Source organism: Thamnophis elegans, chromosome 2 (genome assembly GCF_009769535.1).
Source record: "Thamnophis elegans isolate rThaEle1 chromosome 2, rThaEle1.pri, whole genome shotgun sequence".
NCBI lineage: Eukaryota > Metazoa > Chordata > Lepidosauria > Squamata > Colubridae > Thamnophis > Thamnophis elegans.
In genome coordinates, this window is record NC_045542.1 from 108,831,476 (window position 1) to 108,852,057 (window position 20,582).

Consider the following 20,582-nt stretch of genomic DNA (forward strand, 5'->3'; position numbering starts at 1 on the left):
ACATCTTTCCCAAGCATCATGTGTTGAAATGGACATACCAAAACCACACTCTGTTCTGACCTAGGCTCCCCAAGAGCATAACAAAAATCCCTTTTATTAATTTACTGTGAATTCTGCTCATTCACATCCAGCAAAGTTTTTCAAGGAGGATTTACAGTCACAGACCTTATCTGGCTTGGAGAGCTGCCAGGCCAGTTATCTGCAAAAAGTTGGCAAGGAGTTCAGAGTCACGAACCAATTAAGCGAACTAATTGTCTCCTGAAAAATCCACTTCCCTTTCACTCCTCTTTTATTTCCTCTGAGAGCGGCCATTCATCGTCCACCTGTGACCTTACTCCCAAGTCAACCCCTGTTCTTTAGCTGATCCCTTCGTCTGGTAACTCTGCGCATGTGCACACTGGGAACAGGCTCCAGCTATTCATCTGCCTTTCTGATGTCTGACTTTGAAGGCAGCTGATAACTAGCATACGGCTCTGGCCCCCTCTCTGCCTTTGACACAGAGTCCTCATCAGAATCTTCCCCAGATTCCAGGACTGGTCCATGTTCCTTCCCGACCTCATTATCCGAATCTGCTGCCAGCTCCGGCTGGCCACAACACACTCATCTGGATTGTTAGATCTGCACATCAGGAGATTTTCTTCTTTTTAATTGAAAGCTATACTTTGAGCCCATGCACTGAACAGTTCAAATGGTAGTTATAACACAGTATCCTTAAACAATTCTTCTTTTACAGAGCTCTTAATTGTCGTGTCTCTGTTTACTGGAACAGAGCAATGGTAATTCACACCCATCCTGGAGAAACAACTTATGTGTGCCAACTGTTCAAGGAAAAATAGGAAAAAAGAGCAAGAAAGAGGCCCCCCAAAGGGAAGAGTTTCCTTATGCTCTTTTCTAGTGCACAATTCCTTTAAAAACAGCCAAAAAGGCACTGCTAAAAAACAAAACAAAAACCAAACATCCTGCAATGTCTTTTTATAGAACTTATATTCAGGTTGGTCTGATTTTAAAATATACATCTCATAAAAAGTTAACTGAGGCAATGGCAATAAGTGTACTTGGGAAAACCACTGATGCATGGAAGTTTATTTCCTTATTCTCCAGTTCCTACATCAACATTACCTAATCCGTTCAGATTTTTTCTCCTGCTCACAATTTATCGTTCTTGTTCAACGGCTAATATTGCAAAATATCTGAAAGGAAAGTAATTTTTATTCTCTTTTCGAATGCCAAAAATGATTTTGTATGTATGTTGTCTTCCGTTTCATTTAAAACCTGAATTTCACATTTGACCAAACTAGCACCAACAGAATCCAGAATTAAATAAAATGCTTTTGGTGGACAAGAGTTCTACAAGGTGAGTTATTTTTACATTTCTTATAAGGGTGAGTTTATTCCTTAATAAGCACTAAAAAATTTCATGTTCAAAGCTCAAACAATGGTCAATTACATGGTATTTCCAGAAGTCAAGTCTTGAGGTTTCCAACTTTCTGAATAAAATGTAATTAAATAATTAAATAAATAACATACTTAAACTCCAAAAAACTAGATGACCACTACATGGTAGCACAGAGATACAGAAAACAGTATCTGTTGTCATTTTCTGTCCATCCAAATTTATATTAGCCCAAACTGATCAGTCTAATATAAGCCTGAATAGACAGAACACTTAATTGCACAATCTCCATTCTTAATTGCACAATCTCCAGTCTCGATAGTCAGTTGCAATTCATTTAAAATCTATTTCTGTCTTTCAAATAAAAGTGTGGTAGATGCAAATTATCTTGACCCTGTCAAGCAGAAAATTTTGATTTGCCAAGTGAGGGACAGGCATTACATTCTCATGTGATGGGTATTATAAGACAAAAAGCCATAGTATTATTTTTGCTTGTAAAAGTTATAATTATCTGAATGCAGCCAAAGGTTTTTTTTTCCTTAGACCACTAAAGAAAACTATTTTACTTTTACTAAATATTATTTTAAAATTAGCTGTTGTGTTACAAACCAATTTAAGTAAGTAAAAAAGTCTGAATGGAGAAACTTTTTACAAGCAGAAAGATGCAATTGTGATTTTGGTTTAAATGCCATCAGCCAGCCAGTGTAGACTGGCAACTACCCGGAGGAGAGCCTTCTCGGTGGCTGCTCCGACCCTCTGGAACGAACTCCCGTGGAGATTCGGACCCTCACCACCCTCCAGACCTTCCGCGCCGCCCTTAAAATCTGGCTGTCCCGGCTGGCCTGGGGTTAAAGACTCTAATCCCACTCGAATTGTATGATTGTTGTGTTTTTAAATGATGTAGTGTCTTTATGTTGTAAATTGTTTGTCCTCCCCCCCACCTTTTTGAACTGTGAGCCGCCCTGAGTCCCCCCAGGGAAAAAGGCGGCATACAAATAAAGTGACTATGACTATGAAATTAAGATTAACTTTTTCAATAACATGATTCTAATAAATAGCTGAAGAAACAGTAACTTGATTTGTTTACAGGTATATGTATAGTTATGAAAAGTTTACCTACTTAATAATCCAAGAGCATCTGAAGCAGTAACTTAAAAGAAATCTAGCAGTTGAAGCTGTGAATAATCCATTCCCAAAAAAACACCCTATCAGAGCAAAGGTGAAACTGAAAAGCTTTGAATAGTGTTATTATTTTACCATCTTGCTTTGCATGTAATGAGTCTTATCTCATATATTAGTTTCACCTTTAAGTTGCATTACTGAAATAAATGAACTTTTGCACGATATTCTAATTTTTCCAGTTTCACCTGTATATAAAATACACAACTTACAGGCCAGTATTTTCTTCAAGTAATGGAAAATGTTTCGAGTTTCACCTGTATATAAAATACACAACTAACAGACCAGTATTTTCTTCAAGTAGTGGAAAAAGAACCCAAAAACAGGTGCATTGAAAAATGCTCCAAAAAACTGGGATGATTCTGCAATGTTTTTAGTCACCATACATCATCTGAGTAAAGAATGGCTTAAGTTAGACCTATAGTTGCAGGAGTGTCTGTTTGCAAAACTACAGAAGTCAGAGTGGTGCAAACTATGCTTTTGGCAACATTTACAAGGGTAAAGTTTGTAGCACAAGGCTACAATGCACCACCATCCTGACAAAAGAAGGGACAATCTGTGGATAATGCTTATTTCTTTTATTTTGTATGATTTTATATCCTGAGACCAATTGTGCTACTTTGAAATAAAAATGCAATGTAGTTGAAAGGTTTACTGGAAGTCAACTTTAGGGTTTAAGATGGTGATATTCTTTTAAGCACAATATGGTTCATTTTTATTAAGGCAGTAGGATTCAGTAATAAATCTATAAAATAACATTTCAAAAACTTTCCAATCAGTTAGATAGATTCAGTCCCTGCAGCTCAGTTATCTTGAGAAATTGTTTTAAACTGTTCAAAAACTTTTTGTCCCATGCTTCACCTTACGGAGTTAAAATTCAACATCACTGAAATGCTAACAAATTATTCCCAAATCCCTCCCTCCATTTTCCCCATGATGTTTTAAGTACAAATTGAGAATTGTTCCATGACATACTGTGACTACATTTTTACCGAAGCAGGCTCATTGTATCATATCAAGAATTAAGAATTTACCAGTGCTCTATTACTGCTCCGCTGAATCAAATAATAATCTGCTCTCCTTCACTTAGAACCAAATACATATTGGAATTACATCTTTATCCAAATTATGATACATATTTAGCAATATTCTCAAAGATGCAAATGACTAATTTATAACCTCCTAGAGGTGTAGATACTTCACTGCTCTGATATGAAATCTGCCTTGAGTATCCAGCACATTAATTTTCTATTTTCTGAGGGAATCTGATGGGGGGGGGGGGGATGGCATATATTTATGATATTCCACAGAGCACCTTTACTATATATTGGGCTACTAGCCCCTATTTGTGAGACTGATGTAGTTTTTCCATGCTTAAGTAGAAAAATGTGCAATGACAGTCATCCACATATTTGAATCATGCAAATTTTAGCACTAAGAAGCATCTGTGCAATAAAGGTCCCCTTATCCATTTGCCCATTCAACCACCACCAATAAGCATATAACACATCCAAGGGGAGTAACAAAACAGGATGTTGTTGCGTCCTCCCGACGCAGCGGACAGGCGGGGCCGGAGCAGCCGATACCTGATTGGCTGAGGCACGCCTGCCGGCTGGCAGGAAAATCACTGGTCACCCATTGGCCAGCCAACTGACAGCTTGAGTATATAAAGAGCTGTCAGTTGGGCTGGCGCTGTCCGTGTTCTGAATCCTCACTGTTGTTAAAACCGTTAGAATAAACCCGTTCCCGTTACCTCACGACTCCCGCCTCGTTACTTAAAAGATGTAGTTGCTGATTGTAGTTGCTACGGAAGACACATCTTTTCTACTACAACCTTTTTAAAAAAAAGATATTTTTGGAATCTGTGCTGATCATAACAAACAGAAGTCCTGACAAAGTGATAAACAAAAAAGGAGCATACTGTGATATTATTATTTACACACACACACACACACACACAAACACGGATAGAAGGGCAAGGATCACAGATGTGAAAAAGAAAGGTTTTAATCATAAGCCAAAGGGTCTTGAGGGAACAAAAGGCAGCCTCTGGCATACAAAATAAACATCATGTGTGTTTGGGAGGGGAAGATCTGGATTCAACTGCACTTAACCACATAGACACCCACTGAAGCCCCTTTCCTCCAAGCTATAAGCAGCAGCCGAGGGTCTTAACTGATGTTGTTGTGCCATCTGAATGTACAGCAATGGTTTCTACCAAATGGAACAAGCCAGAAAGGGAAACCCATCATTTATTTTCTGGTCAATGCTAACTGTCCTTTCTGTGTTGTATTTTGGTACAAGAATCTCAATGTAAAACAAATAGCTAGTTTGTCGCCCTACTTACAGAGTACAGTGGAACCTCCTGTCATGACGACAAACCATCCTAGGACTTTGGTTGCAACCCAATTTGGTCGTGACGAGAAGCAAGGCTGACTGCGCATGCGGTCAAAAAACGGTGCAGAAGGGAAAATCGCCGTGGCTGTGTTTGATCGCCACACAAGTATTTGTTCGTGACCAGATGCAAAAAAATTGTGAAATTTTTGGTTGGCACCCGATCTGGTCATGGTCAGAAGCGTTTGTGATCCGAGGTTCTACTATATAGGCCTTAAGGATAATCATCCAAGTGCAGGCTCCATGGGCTCTATATTGCATTTTGTAGTTACATAACTCTAAGAATGAACCAGCATCTAGGACAGTTTTTCTCAACCATAGCAACTCTATGATGTGTGGTCTTCAGCTCCCAGAATTCTCTAGCCAGCATGGTAGAGTCGAAGTTGTCGTCCATATATCCTAAAGTTGCCGGGGTTGAGAAATTGTTCTAGGGATGTCAGTAGAAGGAAGCTACCTAAATAGAAAGAAATAATGGATAAGGGGAAAGAAGCTATCCTCTATCATTATGTTAGGGAACTCTAGAGAATCTATGGAGGATATTTCTAACTCAGGGTTGAAATGAGGGGTCCTTGGTGCTCTCTGGGCTTACTTGTTTTCTTGCAGACGTTTCATTACTCAAACTAAATAATATCATCAATGCTAGTCAAAACACCAGAATATAAACTGACAGCAAACAGCATTACTTACTAGCACTGATGATGTTACCTAGTTAAGGTAATGAAATGTCTGCAAGAAAACAAGCAAGCTCAAAGAGCACCAAAGATTCCTCTAGCAAATCTGCATGGATTTAACTTTATTAAATTTAAAAGGCCACCCAACTCCATAGAGGCTCTGGGTGGCATACAACATTAAAAACAGAAAGACGCAATAAAAAAGAAAAGATTTATATCCTGAATAAGAAACATACAAACAAATAAACAAATAAAAAGATTATAAGAGCCACATCATCCATGTTAACTCAACATTCTCAGAGACTTTTTAAAGAGCATCAAGTTGGGTCCCATGCAAGGGGGGGGTATTTCTGAGGGCAAACACTGTGACAGAGAGGGTTTGCTTCTGTCCAATCAGATGACAATGATTGAGGGGTGGGACTCAGAGTATGCTCCCTTTTGTTTTTTTACATGTGCAATTCTGAAGGATTTGTGAAAGAACTCATAAATTCCATAAAAACCTTAAAAGTGATAGCATGTCTCTTTTAAGATATGCCTCTTCCCGAGGTATAATTGATCATATACATATATAGCTCTCTCAGTCTATAGAAAAAAAGCCAGTTGGTAAATGAAATTCAATTCTGTATTTGGAACACAAAACGGAACTCTACATCTGTAATACTTGATTCTGTATAGCATTAGCAGCTATGTAATCTTTGCAAATATAAAATAATTACATTTTCCCCTAAACAAATTAGTATATTCATGTTTTATTTGAGGTCGACCAACAAGGAAGAAACACTGAAGAGAAGCAGTTTTCTCTAACATGGTGTTTGTTGCTAATTTATTCCACTCTGAGGCAGCAATAAAAAAGTTCTTCAAAATCCCACAAAGGGAAGTGGTCAAATACAGAATATAATAAATTTCACTCCTAAGAAATATTAAAAAAAAAAAAACAACAACCAAAACATTTCTCACAATCACTCAGTTCCATGTTTTCTGTTGGGGAAGTCTGGGAGTTGAAGTCCACATTTCTTAAAGTTGCCAGGCTTGAGAAGCAGTGCGGTGGCAGAAGAAAAGGGCTACTCTCTGTACCTCAAATTTGATATGACCTCTTGGCGACACTGCATTTGCTTCTCAATTACTTAAATGGATTTGTACAAGCTCTTCTGAAGTCTGCTTTGGATTATTCTCAACTTAGCCCATCTACTAAAGTGTCAAAATAAACTTTTTTTCCTAGTACTGATCTCATGTTGCAGACTTGTATTTTCTTAATTTTCTTTACATTCAACAATTCAGAGGGGCCTTATCCAGGGCTTTAAGGTCCCTTATGGAGAATGAATAAAGCCCACAGGTGCCTACCCTCACCATCCAAGCTTCTTCCTCCACCCAGATAAGATCCCCACCCACATGGAACATCAGATGTACACTCATGTTTGAAGTGTGGTTTGGGGGAGGCGTGTGAGGGCCCAGGAGAGTTATATACATTGCAAGGCCAAGCCGCATATTCCAAACAGGGAAAAACATTTGTAGCCATGCTGAAACCATCAGAGGGATGAACTTCTGGGCAGGACAAGTAGTAGGTGAATCTGCTCAAAGGACCACATAGCTGGTCACCCTAGACTGAAAAATGCAGAATTACATGCTCAAGAGGGTCACATGGCAATAACAACACTGCTTTGCCAGCTGAGCCAATCAGAAAAAACAACAACAAAGAGTTGTGTATTTAAAATCAGGCAAAAAAAAAAGGTTTTGCTGCTCAAAAGTTGCTCTTGGTGTCCTGTTTTTTTCCCCCTTTCAGGGGCAGAGGAAGGTAACTAAAGGTGCTGGAAATATGAAGCTGGTATATGTTTGGGAAGAAAAGAAGGGCTGCCTCCCTTATGCTCCTCCCTCTGCCCCCACCCCTCCCCGCATTAGTAAGCTACTGATCCACTCTTACACTTCTTTGTACAACACTTAAGAGCTTAAATGAATTGCAGCTGAAAATATGGCACTGCCATCTGGTTTTAAACAGCACGATCTAGTTTAAAAAACAAAGAGCAGGGGTGAAAAAGGAGCCCCCCCCTTTTCTTTTTTGTACTAACCTCACTTTAATCATTGCCAAAGAGCATGAAGACAGCCCTGCGTCCTCCCACAAGAAAGCCTTGGGCCTCACAAACTTGGCAAGGTCTCTCCCCGCACAAACAGCTCAGCAGGCAGAAGGCCCTGTCAGAATAAGAGCCCCTGCCTGCCTCTCCCTCTCTGTGTGTGTATGTGCTTGCGTGTGTGTGTATGTGTGTGTGTAAAGCTGCACATAAGCAGGCGGGCAAACCAGGGAGGATGGGCACTGTCCTTTTGTAGTGGCCGCTCTTCCTTTTCTTTTCCGGAATAAGGATGGCAGAAGGGAGTCTCCCTCCAAGGCAGTGAGGCAGGCTCTCTCTTTCCCAGGGAAAAAGAAAACTTTGCACTCCCTCTTGCCATGGAGACCGATTAGCTAGTGGCTAAGAGATAGGGGAAGGGGAAAGGGGGAGGGAGAGAGGGAGAGACTGAGAGAGAGGGAGGGAGAGAGACAGAGAGACAGAGACAGAGAGAGACAGAGACAGAGAGACAGGGGGAGGGAGGGAGAGAGAGAGAGGGAGGGAGGGAGGGAGGGAGGGAGGGAGAGAGAGAGAGAGAGAGAGAGAGAGAGAGAGAGAGAGAGAGAGAGAAGCCAGAGGCAGGCATGCTTCCAGTCCCCAAGACAAGCCTGAGATAGGGAGGGTTTACTGTAATTCACAGGGCAGAGAGAGAAAAATGGCAATTTTGGCCCTCTGCCTAGAGTGGCCACGTGATTTTTTCTTCCCATTCTTTTCAATTGCTGGGCAAGGTTTGCCCGCTGTTTTTTTTAAAAGGCTCACATTCACTGCAAGTGAGCACTTTTTAAACAGGCAACAAAATGTACGACTTACCTTTGGACAATACAACATACCGAACATAAGCTGGTATGTCTGATCCTTTGTGAATACAGTAACTTGGCAGTGTATTGTCAGCATATATTCAGCAAAAAGGCCTGTGACATCTTTACAAAGCTTTTGTGTTCCTTTCACAGAAAAAGCTAGCATAGCAACAGTTCTGGAAATCGTCCGAATTCATATATAATTTCAACTCAAATACCAACTTAAACACCATATCCATTTTTCAACTGAAAATTATAGTGGCATCTTTTTTGAGGGAGGGAGGGAGGGAGGGAGGGAGGAAAGAAGGAAGGAAGGAAGGAAGGAAGGAAGGAAGGAAGGAAGGAAGGAAGGAAGGAAGGAAGGAAGGAAGGAAGAAAAACTATATTGTACTTTCAGGAAATGAAGCTACACCATACACTGTTAAGAGTATATTTGTAAATTCAAGGCAATATTTCTTCCTCTTGAAAAGGCTAATATAAACAACAAAACCTATCAAAAATAATATTTCTAAAATAAATTGAAAAAAATGGGATGAGTATTCATCTTAGGCATTGCAACCCCCCGACACAACCCTTGCTTGGGAGGAAAATATATTGGATGACCCTTAGATATCAGGAAAGATACAGAAATCTCCGGTCAAAATGTGGACTTTTGCAGTCCAACTATGGCAGCCTTAACCTTGCTGAGGACATATATCTTCCTGCATGGATTAATGTAATACAGCAGTGATTAAGAACAAGTTAAAGACACTGCTTGCTCAGCTATAACTCCAAGAAGAGCTGATGTACAGAATTGCAATCTACATTAAGTAGGATCAATTTTCACGTAAGTTACCAAGAATGTTGCTACCAAACAGTCCTCCTCAGGCTTCACTGCAAAATAAATTTATTGTACATAAGGGAACAATCACTTATACTGCCTTTTTAAAAATCAGAAGAGCACTGTAACCCTCATCTTATGGCCATGGTTGGGACCAGAACTTCCATTACTAAGCAACAGCTAAATGAGTCATTACATGGCCAGGTCCTTTTATGACTTTTTCTGCTACAGCCACTAAACAAATAATATGGTCATTAAGTGAATAGGGTTTCCCCCATTGACGTTGCTTGTCTACCTGGAAAGTTTGCAAATGGCAATCCCGCGACTCCAGGAAGCCGCAACCATTGCAAACACATGTCAGTTGCTAGGCATCTAAGCTGCAATTCCATGACCTTGGCGATGCTACAATGGTGGCAAGTGTCAGGACCACCCACAAATCACAAATCACTCCTCAGTATTTGAACTTTGAACAGTTGCTAAATGAATGATCGTAAGTCGAGGATGTTACATTCCCAAGGCTGCTACAGCTGCAAAATGTCAGCTGGCAGCAAGAGACTCCTGATTGGTCAAGATGCAGCAAGCCCTCGGCGGGAAAAACAGGGTTCGTTGATTGGTTGCCCATTTGACAGCTATGGTATAAATAGCTGTCAAACAAGCTCGCGTTGTTCCGTTTTGCCTGTTCTCTTTCAGAGTTGTTAACAATAAAGTTTAGTTGCTTGCACCAGTCGCCTTAGTCATTATTACTTGCAGAATCCACTACAAAAGTGGCGACTAGGATGGGATTTGAATCCTATGATTATCCTCTCAGAAGATCTTACGGAACGATACTAGCTATTTATACCATAGCTGTCAAATGGCAACCAATCAACGAACGCTGTTTTTTCCGCCGAAGGCTTGCTGCGTCTTGGCCAATCAGGAATCTCTTGATGTCAGCTGACATTCCACGGCCGTAGCACCCGCGGAGATATAACAGAGGACTACCTGTATAGTTGTGGGAATTTCTGCAAAAATAAGAAAATGCCATAAATCTAGCATTACCGCTAGTAAATCAATACAAATTGACCTAGGGAAGAGGTTGGGAAGCCATAAAGGTAATAAATAACACTGTATAGGTAGCACATTATGTCTATTCTCCTGAACTACTTCTATATTGTTTCTAGAAGAATATTTAACCTTGTTGTCCTCAGTGTCCTCAGAGAATAATAAGCCTGAATAGCATTTGGAAGAATAACTGTTCTCATCTGATGCCCATTTTTCAAAGTATGTATTTATCTGTTTTATATCAAGCCTGATATATTCTTGCAAAATGTTAGGGAAATAGTCAGTTTGATCTAGTGGTTAAGGCACAAGGTAGAAACCAGGAGGCTGAGAATTCTAGTATTCCACCTTAAGCATGAAAGCTGGGTGATTTTGGGTTGATCACTCTCTCTCAGCACAACCCACCTCACAGAGTTGCTGTTGATGGGAAAACAGGAGGAGGAAGGAGTATTATATGTTCACCACCTTGAGTTACTTTATCACTTTATAAGGTGGGCTAAAACCAGGGGTGGGTTGCTACGGGTTTGCCTGGGTTAGGGAGAACCCATAGCTAAAATTGTGGCCCATTTGGAGAACCTCCAAATCCTACCCCTTGCTGACTCCGCCCATTCCACCCCACCCCTCCCTGGAATCTCCACGCAGCCCATTTTGGATGTGCGATAAGTGCAGGGCCCAAGCTAAGGCTCGGGGAGGGGGAAAATGGGCCTCCTGGAAGTTCCTGAAGACTGGAACCTGGCCCATTTCCCGCCTCCAGAGGTCCTTTGGAGAGCTTCCGGAGCATGGGGGAAGCAGATTTCACCTTCCCAGAGGCTCAAGGAAAGCCTCCGGAGCCTGGGGAAGGTGAATATCCCCTCTCCCCACCATGGTGCAGGAGGCTGACTAGGCAATGCCCACCATGGCCACACCCACCCAGCAACCGGGCAGAGGTTACTGAAATTTTTGAAGCTAAATAAATGTCAACAGGATTGAAAGGTCCTATCCAGTCATTTATACCAACAGAGGAAGGTAAATATGTTTCACACATTATACATTTCCCTGAAAAGATAGGGGCTCCAGCAGAGTAGAAATAATAATAGTAATAGAAAAGAGAAATGGCAAGGCAAAGCATTAAATGAGTACATAAAAAAAGAAATTAGCAGGCAAAGCACATAACAAGAAAATCTGGCAAGGGCTAAGTGCAGGAAAGTTGAAGAAAATGACAGAGGTGCTAATTCTGGCTACACAAAACCAAGCCTTAAGAACAAATGCATACAAAGCCAGAAATGAGAAGGCAGCAACAGACAGCAAGTGCCGCTTTTGCAAAGTGGTTGAAGAAACAGCGGGAAACCTAGTTAGCTGCTGCAAGAAAATGGCAGAGACTAACTACAAACAATGGCATTGCAATGTAGCAACCATCATGGTGCATTGGAAGATCTGCAAGAAATATAATTTGTCTGTAAGCAAGAATTGGTGAGACCATAAACAGAGAAAGTTGTAGAAAATGAAGAACTAAAGTGTTCTGGGACTTACTTTAGAATTTAAACAGTCAAGCGAATGCCACATAACATCTCCGATTTAACAACTTTTGATAACACACACACACACACACACAAATGTATGAACAAGATCTACTTCAGATCAAACTAGGCAGCTCCTTTCTATGTAGTTTTCTTGGCCACAGTATGGAAGTGATTTGCTTTTTTCAGGATGGCTTTTTTCAACTTCCAAATCTATCTTACAGCTCTAAGATTTCCTCCTGGCTTCCCATCTAAGTATTAATCATATCCAAACCTGCAAGGCCAACAAAGGTACAGATATATTGCACCTTCTGAATTTTAATTTCAGATGGACTTATGAAAGGATAGAATTGCTAACACTGATCAGAAAATCAATATTTGCAGTACTGAATTGTAATAAAAATCAAAACTACTCGGAGAAATTTATAACACTATGAAAACTACCCTTGTCTTGAATAGATTAATAACTGGCAGTTTGAAAGAGAATCAATGGTAGTGTTTTTGTATGATGAGCATGTAGTAGGTTATAATATTAAAAAAGAAAATCAAATCATTTGTAGCCTGGGAAGAAACCTTATTCAACTAAAAGTAAATGTACGCATGTATTCCAGATACTGATTTTATAGCCATTGTCTATAGCAACCGTGTCCATAACATTCTAACTCTCAAGAGGAGAACTCTCTGGTAAATGGTACATCTGTCAAACTGCAGGAAACATCTGGGAAATAGCTGAACAAAAGTAACAAATTTAAAACTTTTCCTTCACAGTCACAAAATCTAAACTATAATTTTAAAATAAATTACTTAGCTAAACCCCTGTACTTATAGGACAGGGGTGGGCAATTAATTTTCCCAAGGGGTCACTTGAAAAACTGAGACTGTTGTTAGGGCCAAACCAAAAGAACCAATACATTACTGTGAAGGTGTGTAGGAACACACACAAATACATAGATTGGGGGAAAAAATAGCAGCCAACTTCAAAATAAAAGCAATGCAGTTGTATTGTGTGCATTTACATTTGATTTCTAATTTCCAATTAATCTCATGTAGGCCAGACAGGGACAGCCAGACTTCCTGATGTGGCTCCAGGGCTGTAAAATGCCCAGATCTCAAATGGGATCATAAGAGTGGTGGGAAACGACTGGTACGTCCCGGGACAGGCATACCGGTGCCTGCTGGGAGCACCAGGTACCGTTCCGGTACAGTGCTCCAGAGGGCTCACGCGCCTGCCCACCGCCCTTACCTGTATTTGAGCCGATCGGGGCTCCCGTGCACGGCGTGTATGGCGCCTGCGCAACGCTCCACCGAGCAGCTGGAGCGTTGCGGGCGGTAAGTATGCATGTGTGCGCTATGCGCATGCATGTGGTGGACGCCCAGCCCCGTTGCACCGTACCGGTTGCACCGTATCGGAACCCACCACTGGATCATAAGCATTGGATCCATTAAAATAAAAGGAGCAAGTAAACAAATAGATTTAGTCTTGTTTGCTTAATTCTATGGGATGGGAGACTGCTTAGATATAGTTTATTAGTTTATAAAAGAACAGCATTCATTCAGAAAAAAATACACTTTGTGTACACAACATTTTATATTTTAAGCTGACTTAACTAAAATTAATTTTGCTACTATTCTGATAACATTAAGCATTTTGTTATTTAACACAATGATACTTTATTAAGAAAATATTAAAGTAAGTGTATGAAATGTTATCTCCAGCTTTTTGCAGTATCAACATAAATAGTTTTAAAATATGAAGAATGGATACCCCGGATTCTAGTATCTAATATTCTTCTGAAAAGTATTTGTGGCCCCTGCCCCCTCTGGGTCTTTCTCTGCTGATTTCATAACTGATTTCTCTGGCTCCCAAGTCGATCCAAGTGAGCTGCACCACTGGTCAAAAGACACCTTTCTTTTGTTGAAGAGTTAGAAAAGAAAGTTAGTTACTGGCAAGAAAAGTTGATAGAAGCACCTAGATCAGGGCTGTCAAATTCCAGCCCACAGGCTGGATGTGTCATGCGCTGGCCACGCTCACGCCTATTTTAGCGAAGGGAGGGGGAAAGTCCCAATATGTCACATGACACTGCCGTGACGATGTGAGTTTGACACCCCTGACCTAGATATAATCTCTTTCCTCTTCTTTTCCATCTACTCTGCAATTGCAGGAGTGACTGGCCTAAAAATATCAAATTGAGGTTTATGGCTGCCAAGATTTTTCTTCCAAATCCATCGACATTTCACTTCTACTCTTAATTGAAGACATTTTTTAAAATGTTGTATGCATTTATCTCCATCTGTTTAAAACATCTGCCTTCTCTTTAAACAATATGGGGTTCACAGAAGACCCCCAATGAGTAAACAGCAAGTTTGGCTGTCATTTAAATTAAGTCCTTCTCATATCATAGTTCCAGTAGGAAATCTGTAATTGGTGAAATATTATTATCCCACTGAGCAGCTCAGTATTTGTGAGGTTTTTTCCCCCCTTTCTTACATGCTTGCTCAAGGAGATTCAGATTTCCCTGGCAGAAAATAATCCCTAGTTGAAATAGTTATGACATCCATGCTGTTCCACTTCCTTTCTGTTGCCTAAGAAGCAGACTTTGAGGGTTATTTGTGACTTGATTTCCGTTGACTCATTAAAAGTATATGTGAAAGGAAATTCAGGAAATCTGTCCTTCCTGCATAACAATATATATTTTCATTAGCAATTAAGCTTATGAAGAAATGACGAGGAAAGTCAAGACTACAAAATTAATATTAAAGCCAACTCTATTGTCTAATCTTTCTACCCCTGGAATAAAGATCCCTTTTTATATTCTTTTTCAGGAGGTGAAACTGCACAAGAAAGGAATTTTGTATATAATGTCTAAATGAAAAACTTTCTAGGCCTTTGAAACTGGCTGAAGTACTGACTGTCAGGCAGATGAAGTCATGCAAAACAGATGCTGTTGTCCCAGGAAAAGTTGCACCAACTGAATTTCTGCCTGTCATCCATTTGAGGAGACTTCTTGGCCCTCTAACCCTAGAAGGAAATTAGTAGTCCCTTTGTTGATGAAACAGAATGTTGAAGTAGGGTTAAAAACACTAGACAAGGCAGTTTTAAGTTAAAAGAAAAATAAAATAAAATGAAGGAAGCCATTTTCAGATAAGAGTCAGTTATATTAATGGTGATAAAAAGCAGAGGTTTTTTTGGGGGGGGAACTGGTCTGACCTATGTTCAAGGAAATAGTTTTCAATTACAGAGTTACAAGTTTCTTTGCATTCTCCGCTCACCCATCATAACATAAAGATAGCTACGTATGCTGTCACAGCGGAGAACACACAACTTTTCCATATTTGGGGAAAAATGAAAAACTGATTTGTAGATGTATAAAAGCAGATTCAAAGAAAATCGCCATCATAGCAATATTTTAAAATAAATGCTTTTCAGAAAAAACTGGCAAAACATTAATTTAATGTGCTAAATTATAAATTTCCATCTAGAAAAAATAACATACTAAGAATCTATGGTTGTATGATGATATCTCTAAAATATTTCCAATATGTGAAAAGGGACAAAAAATGAAAGGAAAACAAGTTCTAGAATGTTATTTGAAGAGATTAAAGATCAATATTGTTAAAAATAAAAGAAAGGAATGTAAAGTGGGTTTATTTGATCAAGATTAAAATAGATATGTTGCTATTTCTGGCAACCCTTAATGAACTTTTGCTGACCAGGACTGAATGTCAAGATTGTAAGGATCTATATATGGAGAGGAGAGGAGATATGGGATGAAGAGGCTTTTTTGTTGTATTTTAAGAACAGGTAACTAGTTATTAAAATTGTTCACATTTGTTGTGACAAAGAGGAAGTCTTCTTTAAATAGTTCTTTTCTTCTGCTATATCTATCTATCTATCTATCTATCTATCTATCTATCTATCTATCTCTATCCATCCATCCATCCATCCATCCATCCATCCATCCATCCATCTCTTTTTCTATCTATTTTCTGCACTATATTTTTATTTTTCTAGTTTGTATTCACTTTTATAAAAAGGTAGCTCAGTGGCTAAGACACTGAGCTTGTCGATAAGAAAGTTGGCAGTTCGAATCCCTAGTGCCACATAATGGAGTGAGCTCTGGTTACTTGTCCCAGCTTCTGGCAACCTAGCAGTTCAAAAGCATGTAAAATGCAAGTGGAAAAATAGGAACCACCTTTGGTGGAAAGGTAACAGCGTTCTATGTGCCTTCAGTGTTTAGTCATGCTGGCCACATGGCCACAGAGACATCTTTGGACAGAGACATCTTTGAAACAGATATGAGTATCACCCCCTAGAGTCGGGAATGACTAGCACATATGTGCGTGGGGAACCTTTACCTTATTCATTTTATATGTTTAACTATATTTAATATATTATTATGTTTAAGAATTCTAATAAAATTAAAATAAAAAGAACACATATGTGATGCCCTAAGTTTTTACTAACCTTATTATGGATTATTACAGAGAACATGAACAGCATAGTTATGCATGTACTGATTTAAATACTAGGCATAGTACTTTATTTTTTTCTTGTATACATATATCTATTGTATAATATACAAATGAATGGTATAAACATAAGGACTTAGACAGTTAAATTAAATATTGTAACTGAATAGTTTGCTTTTAATTTCACTGCTGTATTAGAAAGCAAATCAGCAGATGTGTTCTACTACATTCACAGTGTACACTGAGAAGAAAGTAATTATATATACTGTATATACCAAATCCAAGTGCCATCTTCCCAATGACCCTTTATTTTACCACTGTAGGACATGGTTGGCAACTTGATGCCTTCCAGATGTTGTGGACTTTGATCCCCATGAATGCCAGGCAGATTGGAAAACAAAGGGATTGAAGGAGCTGTAGTCCAAAATGTGTATAGGAATCAAGTTACTTCACTTGTAGTTAGCTATGAATAGGACTTGGGGATAAACAAGGTAGAAAATATATGCTATTCAATCCACTTAACTGGCAAGCAAAGGAACTGTATACACAATTCATTCATGAGATATAAACTCCCTGCCTTCCATAATCTCTAAGTCTATCAGAACAACGGAAAAGAGTGTGTGCGCCAATTTTTCAACATGTCTGAAGCCAAGAGGATTGTAAAATAAAAATAAAAAATCTCATGGACACATATTCAGAATAAAACATAAAATTCCTAATTGAGTCATTAGTTAAGAACAGTTTAATTAACAAAATAGCAGTTTTGAAATATATTCAACCTCAATCTTTTCAGGTCTTTTCAGAAAATGCATTTCGCCAAATCTCCAGCTTTCAAACTAAGGCCAGAGGGAATATATTTGTGAAGCCATGTGCTCATATTGATCATGTTAAGGGCCTCATAACCTAATGAACATTTTATTCTCAAATAAAGAAAATGTTTTTAAAATTTGCTTACCATTTCCACGATTAAGGAAATTATGATTTTCTGACCAGGTAGATTTCTTTTAATAGTGTAATGTGCAGCTTAACCCTCTATATCCATGATGGTGAACCTATGGCATGCATGTGCACACCAGACAGCTGATTTTCAGCCTTCCCAAACTTCCAGTTAGCCCGTTGGGGATGTTTATCGCCTTTCCCAGCCTTCAGATAGGCTTTCTTGAAGCCTGGGGAGGGCAAAAAACGGCCCCAACAGGCCAACTGGAAGTTCAGAAACAATCCGTTTCTGGCTTCTGGAGGGCCTCTGGGGGAGGCCGTTTTCGTCCTCCCCAGGCTTCAGGAAAGCCTCCGGAGCCTGGAGGGTCATGCGCGCATGCACAGGTGGACAGGGAAGATTGAATTGGTGTGGGCATGTGTGCGCGTGTAATATCGCGTGTGCACAATTTTGGCATGCCATAAAGAAAAAGGTTTGCCATCACTGCTCTATATTGTGTCCAATGCACCACATTGAAATCAGGCCTCATGAAAATATAGCCTATGATTCCTTCTATCTTCATAAATGCAGATTTTGGAGGTTTATATTTCATTTTCTTAACAGTGTAAATGAAAAACATCAAGACTATGGAATCTGTCTGCAAAAAATATGTACCTCTGTGCTTCCAAAAAATATGTACCTCTTTCCTTAGTAGAATTTGGAGTTTTGCAGCCTATTGCCCTAATAATAAAAACAATTTCATAGCAATTGACTAAGTCAGTTCAATTGGAGTAACCAGGAGTAAACATTTAAACACATAAAACAACAAAACAGTACTTGATTTTGTCACTTTATTAAACTACTGTTTTATGTTCATTGCCTTAACAGTATCCCAAGAGCCTTGTTCAGAATACAGCCATTTCAAATTTCCATCTATCTAACTATCCTTTGTAGTACAGTATAACATTAGGGAAAATATATCATGATCCATTTATGTCAGAAAATATGAGAGTTATAAGTCAGATCAGTGCTAAATCTTCTCCACAAAAAAAAAATCTCCAAGGAACTGCTACGTAAGTTTTATATACATTAAAATCTTGAAATCAATAAAAAGGATTCAGATTGTTTTACGATAAAATTACATAAATTCTAAATTCTGCTTTGACACAACCATTATGATTAATAAATCTCATTATTGATAATTAGTAGCTAACAATTTTCTACTGCAAACCAAGTGGAGAACCAGGAGGTAGATAAATTTGGAATGGGACAACTAGCTGAGGCCAACTCGCCATGACCAACTCACCACAGCAAACTCACCATGGTCAACTCCCGCAGGATAACTCACCATTGCCAATTCAGCATGACCAACTCACTGCGGGACAACTCGCCATAGAACAATTTAACAATTCAATTAATTATTTAAAATAAATAAAAAATATTTTAATTTTTGTCATTCACATTTTGTTCTGTCCTTCCTGTTGCATCCTTTAATGATTCTATTCCACAATTTCTTTGATATTAGTATAACTCTTGTCCCACAGTGAGTTGTCCCATGTTGAGTTGACCATGGCAAGTTCTCCTGTGGCGAGTTGGCTACAGCAAGTTGGCATGGCAAGTTGACTGTGGCGAGTTGCCTATGTTGAGTTGGCCGCAGCCAGCTGGCTATGATGAGTTGTCATAGACCCGATAAATTCATATGAATACATAAAAACATACAAACAATATAATCCAATAAACTAAACTAAAAAGGTCCTATTTAAAAATTCAAAAAGTCTGAAGTAATATTGTTACCTTCACATTTGCTGTTGTTTGTCTATTTCTTAACCTGAGTAAAATGACCTGAGGAAGAATGATAAAGCTCCGCATAGAAGACTTTTAAGGCAGAAATAATACCTCCTGTGGAAAGGCTGAGGTCAGCTATTAAGAGCTCCCTCTAAGGATAAAGGGAGCCTTGTTTTCAGCTAAACTATGAAAAGGAGAAAATACCTCTGATCTAACAAATGAAAAATGCATACAACATAAGTCAGGCCTGAGACCTCAGTTTAAACTTTAAGAGACAACACATAATTAGCATTCCACTGGCACAGCAACCTCCAGATACTTTCAACCTAAAATAAACTGGACCAGATGTATAAAACTGCAGACATTCTGCAATTAAGGAGGGGGTGTTGGTATGGGTTTTTAATTTTTCACTTGATAAACATTTGCACAGGGCATAACTACCAACCAAAAGAAATAATATTTCAAAACTTGGGAAAGTTTAATAGGACCTCAAAGTTGTATTATGGATACTGGAGAGCAAGTTAAATTAACTATAAAATCAGTAGGTATTATTGGGTTTTTCAGGTAGATCTCATGTTACAAGCATAATGGAGTCTGTCCATTATGGTTGTAACCCAGGAGGATGTTTCACGTTAAGTGAACGAGCCCCAATCCCTGCTCCACTCAAGGCTATTTGTTAATTGAATGCCCAGGTTGTTAAGTGCATATTGTGTACCTCAGGGATGGAGAAGAATGGAGGGGGGGGGGGGGTAGTGCAAAAACAAGACCACCTGCCACCGACCACCTATACTCCACTCAATGAGGTATCTCATGCTGTGCTTCCCACACCTTGGGGTCCCCACAGCTCTTGGGCCTTCTCCATACCAATCGTTATCATCACTTACATTACAAGCTCAAGATATCAGGGTAGGAAAGGAGAATAGGATGGGCCATGTGGCAGAAAAGACAAGTGTATGTAAGGATGCACACGCGCACACATACACACACATACACATTTCCCTCTTTGCGAAGGGAAGAATTGTGCGTAAGGATGCAAAGGCACTTTTGTGAAGAAGAGAGAAGCTTGTAGGAAAGGGAGGTCTTCCATTGCTGCATGCCTTCCCTCCCCCACCATTAGCACTGCTAATGTAAGACTAATGGTGGAGGGGAAGAGAAGGCTAGCATTTAGCAATGGAAGGAAATAGCTGCACTAGCAACTGCAAAAAGATGGCCATTTTTCTTCCATTGTGGCTTAGCCTGATCTTTCCTACCTTGACATCTTTAGCTCTGAGAATCTTTGAAAGTGAAGTGAACGATTGGTAACAGAGTGGGGGGAAGCACATGAAAACCTGTGGACTAGCAAAGCAGGCTCATGCGCTTGGGGACCCAGTGGGGCAGGATGGGGGGGAAATAGGCAGGGGGCATGTTGCAGTCAGTTGTAAGGCCATGGTACTGCAACATATGTAACTTTGGGACCAGGTTGTAAGTACTTTTTTTTTGGGGGGGTGTTTGTGTGTGTATGTGTAATATCATAATTTTGAACTGTTGCTA

At 39.5% G+C, this 20,582-nt stretch overlaps 1 protein-coding gene across 2 annotated transcripts in view; it reads right to left on the bottom strand.

Annotated features, from left to right (window-relative positions):
- Positions 1-20,582, bottom strand: part of VGLL4 (vestigial like family member 4) — a 62,423-nt gene that overhangs the window by 11,676 nt on the left and 30,165 nt on the right. Inside the window, exon 1 of one of the 2 annotated variants that reach the window (XM_032210901.1) lies at positions 7,701-7,803. The exons of the other annotated variant lie outside the window; for it this stretch is intronic. Coding sequence (XP_032066792.1) covers positions 7,701-7,714 — 14 coding nt within the window. The 5' untranslated portion in view covers positions 7,715-7,803. Of the gene's footprint in view, positions 1-7,700; positions 7,804-20,582 lie in introns of those variants that run through there. 2 annotated transcript variants of the gene reach the window in all.